The sequence below is a fragment of the Chironomus tepperi genome, unplaced genomic scaffold (assembly GCF_022539635.2).
Source record: "Chironomus tepperi strain 1889 unplaced genomic scaffold, CSIRO-AGI_Ctep_v1 contig_409, whole genome shotgun sequence".
NCBI classification, from domain to species: domain Eukaryota; kingdom Metazoa; phylum Arthropoda; class Insecta; order Diptera; family Chironomidae; genus Chironomus; species Chironomus tepperi.
Window position 1 is genome coordinate 139,612 of NW_027226531.1, and position 6,010 is coordinate 145,621.

Below are 6,010 nucleotides of genomic sequence, written 5' to 3' on the forward strand. Positions count from 1 at the left end.
AAGAGACCGAAGAGGCCGAAGGGACAGAAGATACCGAAGAAAACCGAAGGGACCGAAGACCGAAGACCAAAGAGACCGAAGAGACCGAAGGGACCGTAGAGACCGAAGAGGCCGAAGGGACAGAAGATACCGAAGATACCGAAGGGACCGAAGACCGAAGAGACCGAAGAGACCGAAGAGACCGAAGGGACCGAAGGGACCGTAGAGACCGAAGAGGCCGAAGGGACAGAAGATACCGAAGATACCGAAGGGACCGAAGATACCGAAGATACCGAAGGGACCGAAGACCGAAGACCAAAGAGACCGAAGAGAACGAAGAGACCGAAGGGACCGTAGAGACCGAAGAGGCCGAAGGGACAGAAGATACCGAAGATACCGAAGGGACCGAAGACCGAAAACCGAAGACCGAAGAGACCAAAGATCCATTACACTCTTGCATAAATATTCGAATTTTCGTTATTTTCCTGATCATTTTCTTCCTTCTTGATTGGAATTTCATCATAAAAATCATCCGTATTCATTTCAGGCGCCGAACCAATCACATTAGGACGTGAAAAATTAACTTCATCATAGTCATCGTTTGCTTCCTTCGGTTCTGACTTGTTGCCACCGTTGTAATTATTGTGACTGTAAAATACAGACTTTGGGATTTCCGGAACATTTCGCACCATTTTGACATTTGATTGAGCTGAATTGTTGGCTTTTGACTTTAATTTACAGCACATGATGACAAACATGATGAATATGATGATGATTAAGGATGCAATGGAGATGAATATTATGTCCAGTGAATATTTGATGTGATTCATTTGATTTAGTAGTTTTGGGATGTCTAATGGACATAAAGTCATCTGTGGGATTCTGACAGCCTGTTCATGACTTTGTGCGACGGTTGAATAGCATGGATTGGTCATAACGTCCAATAACTTAATATAACTCAACAATAGAAAGGCTTCATGATGAATATAATAAATTCTGTTGTTATTCAGCATAATCACTTCCAATTTTTGATTATATTCAAATAATGCTGGCTCAATAATTTGAATTTCATTTCCGCTAAGGTCCAAATATGTCAAATTGGTAAAGTCCTTCATGTTCATCGATGTAATCATCTTCAAATGGCTGTTCTTGATGGTTAAATGTGATATTTTTGGTAGACTTGATGGAATTCCGTTTGGTAAATAATAAATTGTTTGATTTTCAGCTTTAAACCAGTCAACATTTAATGCATTGACTCTACGGCCTGTACTTGTATTTGCTATTATTATGTTAACAATCGTACTTTGGTTGGTTATTTGAATTTCGTCATTTTTTGAGCACGTGGTAAGATTCATGCCATCACTAGAAACCTCATAATGACCGATACAGGTTATGTTTACAGCTTGTGACATCACAAATGGAAGTAATGTCAAAAATCTATATAAAAAATTGGAAATAAAATAATTTTTAAATTATTTGTCATATTTAATACTAAATATCTTACAATATATGCTCAATCATGATGATTGGAAGTAGTTCTTTGAGGTTTACAATTCAATGTCAACTTGACTGAATGGAGAACAATTGCAGATTGATGAAAAAAGCTTATTTTATGTTGACTCAACGGCTAAATTTGATGTGTAACACTTAGTTGAAATAAGTTATATGTTGCGTATGTTGATGACGGCTTGATTTTGGAGGGAAATTTCAAGTTTTCATAAATATGTATCTACAAAAGATCTAGCCAGCCTTATGAGCTGAAGGTACTGCTATTAAAAATTGAATGTGCCCTAACCTTTAGGCCCACAGTTTATAGTGTGATTTGAGTGACTTTTAAGCTCTGCACATTGCAAGGACACGATTACGTCAACACAACTAATGTACCTTGCAATGTACCCAATTTCAATCTTTATGCGCATGATTCTGTGAAAAAAGTCATCCAAATACTAGTATATCCTTGTATATCTAGCAATGGAGGCACATTATCAGTGTTGATACCTTTGACTTCAAAGGCAAGTGTTAATATAAGCTCTAAAACTGTCAAATTTATGCTGAATGATTTGCCTTAACATTAGCTATCTTTTAGTATACAATTCATATTCTGATACTTAAACCCGAGAAAAATAGGAGTAAAATATTACCAAATCAAAACAAAGTCACATTATGTGCCAAAAGACCTCATAACTGCATTCAGCACACGAACCGAGCTTCGGAACTAGAACGGTGAGAATGAAAAAAAGAGCTTCGATAGTTAGACATGACCTGGGATTGAATTCAGGACCGTTAGGGCAACGCTTTACCATTTGGGCCACTGATACCATTTCACAGCTTATGGCATCGCTTAGGCATAAATATAATCAGTTTGGCTACTTGATGTTTGATTGTGAGCATTAAGTACCGCTGTAAGTCCTATTCATGATTTTGGATGTCACCACAGACAATATGATTTATTAATTGAAATGAGAAGCATGTTGACTAATTGACAACTAGTCAGATAGTTTGAGTCAATGAATTTTTTTTTGGGTATTTTGAGTAAAATCATTAATAATTTTATTTAAAAACGTCAAATTGTATGGGGGCCGTTCACTTATTACGTTCGCTTTTTAAGGGGGAGGGGGTCTTCGATTTTGTAACAGTCTAAACCATTAGGGGGAATTCGTTTTTTGCGTAAATTAATAAGTTAACGGCCTAATTATGCATTCTTGAAATCCCGGTCCCGATAAATTTTCGGGATCGGGATCAGGATTGAAATTATCGGGAAATCATAGGCCTAGCGAGAGAGCATAGGCCTAATGCTTTGGTATGGTTTAGGCTATTAGGTAAGATTTCCCGATCTTTCATTCTCGATAAATTCCCGAAACTGACCCGAGACCTAGACTGTTTGGAACTGTTTGAGACTGTCTCGGCATCGGGAATCCTTACTGTTTGGGACAGGAGATGTGTGTAATGGATAATAACATTATTGATTATAAAGACTTTTAAAGGATTTTGTATGAAAATGTTGATTTCTAGCTCTGATATAGATAATTGATGCTAGTCCATCCTCTACCCCTTGTCTGACTACGCTCCTCCTACATGTACACTTCATTATCATTGCCAATCTTCATTCCACTCTCGACTGACTGGTAAACTGCAGCATATTCATTGTTACAATTGTCAGCTGAGTTATTTGCTCCTAATTCTGGCGGTTCAGCATACAAATCATCATCAACAGTGTTTGCAGGACTTTCGTAAATAATTTGACTTCTATTGTATGCATTTTTAGGTATTTCCGAGTATTGCATTTCGCTATAGTAAGGCGTTTCCTGTTGAATATTTTGACATTCGTTGTTAGTCATTTGATAGTGATTGTTTGTGGCTTTATTGTAGTCATCTGTGCTTTTGTAAGATTCATTTGGTTTTGTAATTTTGAGTAATTTTTTGATATTAATCATGATTATGATGTTGGCAATGAGTAAGAAGATCATGACTGACAACAATCCGACGCATGTGATGAATTTGTAATCTGGTGTTGAGTCTGATGCTGAGTCTGGTGTTGAGTCGGGTGTTGAGTCGGGTGTTGAGTCTGGTGTTGAGTCTGATGAGTTACTGGATGAGCTATTGATGTCCTTACAGTCATCGACAGATGTGTTGAAGCTCTGAGTAGTTGACTCAACTTTTACGTCACTTTTGGTGATTTTGCTTTCAATTGTGGTCAATTTCTGTTGAATTTCGGTAAACTTCCGTTGAATTTCGGTCATGTTACTGATAAGTAATGTGCTGATCGCTGTGGATTCCTTCTGGATATCAGCCATTATCCTTTTATGCTCTTCTTTTATTATCTCAGTCAAACTATTGTTAACAGCATGAATAAGAGCATTATTGTGAGATGAGCTATGTAACAATGATGAGTTTAGAGTCTGGAACCAATTGTTTAGTTGATCTTTATGAGTATCAGTTGCTGCACAGCTTCTGTCTCCTCCAACTCGTTCAAGAGCTCCCGAAAATGCACCACAGACATAAAGCAAGTCATCTGAACAGAAGCTAAGCTTAGAAATTGCTAAAGCATCTTTAAGATTGTCAGCGCCTGCTGAATAGCACGTGTTGTCGCCAAGGCTGAGTCCATTTAACGCTTGAAGTCCTTCAAAAGTTGATGAGCCAATGTGATAGATTTTGTTGTTATTTAGCCAAATTTTAATCAATTTTGGATTATTTTGGAATAAATTTGACTCAAGGATAAGCAGTTGGTTGTAACTTAGGTCCAGATACTCTAAATTTGGAAATTTTGCCAAATTTGATGATGAAATTTTTCTTAATTTAGAGTGTTTGATCACAATAGCCTTCAAGAATGGGAAGTGATTTCCAACATTTTCCGGGAAGTAGAAAATTGATTTATTTTCTGCTGTTAATCCGGTAATTTTTCCAGGATTGAATTGGTCACCATGTTTAGTTTGGAGGTTTATCATGTTTATTTGGGCATTTTCTTCTTTGATTGCGATGTCATTTTCAATTTTGCATCTTGGTATGTTGCGGAGATGTCCAAAATCTTCATAATTATATTCACAATAAATATAAACTAGGTCAGATCTTGACACATCCACAACCATCAAAATCATCAATCTATATTGTAAAATATTAAATAAAATTATTAAATAAAATTTAAATTTTAATTATTTCTGTTAATTAACTTACAATTTCAAAATAATTTCCATATTTTCAATGAGAATTAGACGACGATTGACAACTTATGAGCAATTACAATGTTTGTGATCCAGAATTTAAACAAATTTAATTCCAAATAGATCGTCATTTGACTCATGATGATATAATGTATGTATGACTATATCAGCACATAATATAATCCTTTATTTACTTCAGTACATAGGTCGGAACAAAAAAGAGTCTAACTTGATATCAACCTCGTCGGTTTTAAATCAAATACATTAATGGAAAGTGATTCGTAATATGACATGATGTTTGCTTTGAGCAATTGAAATGTGGTCAAAAAAAATTTACAAAAAGACCAATTAGAAAAAAAAGAATAAAAATGTTATTTATATAAAAAGCAAAAATTTTCAAAAGGGGCGTCAAGATGAAAGTGTCAAGAGAACTATGTATCTTATCGTTAATACGAATAGATTGCTATCCAAACTTTTTTGAGCCATAACAAATGTTTGCTTAAGGCACAATCTCGGTGCGCCGCAATATACAGCTTGTGCAACACTGCGTTAAAAGTTACGTAACTTTCGAACGTTTTCCTCTTTCTAAAAGGAATCATTTGTCATGGGAAAACTGCTTTACATTCAACAGCTACGTCACACCACTGAGACACAAAAACGCACATTCTTAATTGGAATCCATAATCAACAAGTCCTAAAAAAAGGCATTAAAAAAACATGAAGCTATTTCTCAAATGTCTGAACAGCATAACATCTACTTACTAAGACATCGCTACGGCATGGTATAAACAGTGAGATAGAAAGTTGGTCTAAAGGCACCGAGACAGCCTATTTCGACCTCTTTTTACAACGAAAACGAGTTCAACCAATCTCATTTCAATATCAAAATATCAAAATTGTTACAAAATTCAATTTCAGGTCTGCATGATTCTGACAGGGTAAAAGGTTCGATTTAAATCAGGCATTACTCTTGAGTCACGATTTCTTGGTGACAGACTTGTGATTAGTGACAGACAGTTCCTGGTGACAGACTTAGCAGAATTGTACTATTTCCGTAAATTGCTCTTAAATGATCATCGTAATAATATTATGTAGAAACTTTGATTTGTATGTGAGCAATGACAGCACAACAGAAGGTCAGGAGCAATACGGTAGTGAGCGACCGTAGAAAACGTGTGAAACCGCAAAAAAGGAAATTTAGCAGCAAAAAATTAAGGCATTTATATAATCAGTTTGGATACTTTGATACTTGATTGCAGAGTTGACAGGACTCCAATGTGGAGGCACCTCCAATAAAGTCCTGACTCTAAAGTTCTGCCAACTCTGCTTGATTGTGAGCATTAAGTACCTCTGTAAGTCTTATTCATGATTTT

The 6,010-nt window shown here is 36.0% G+C and overlaps 1 protein-coding gene across 1 annotated transcript; it reads right to left on the reverse strand.

Moving 5' to 3' along the window:
* Window positions 1-417: 417 nt before the first annotated feature.
* Window positions 418-1,562, reverse strand: LOC139096984 (slit homolog 1 protein-like). Its single transcript, XM_070648749.1, has 2 exons — window positions 1,484-1,562; window positions 418-1,416 (listed from the first exon to the last, which is right to left on the reverse strand). The coding sequence occupies exons 1-2, from the start codon at window positions 1,498-1,500 to the stop codon at window positions 426-428; spliced, it is 1,008 nt and encodes a 335-aa protein (XP_070504850.1). The 5' UTR covers window positions 1,501-1,562; the 3' UTR covers window positions 418-425.
* Window positions 1,563-6,010: the final 4,448 nt, after the last annotated feature.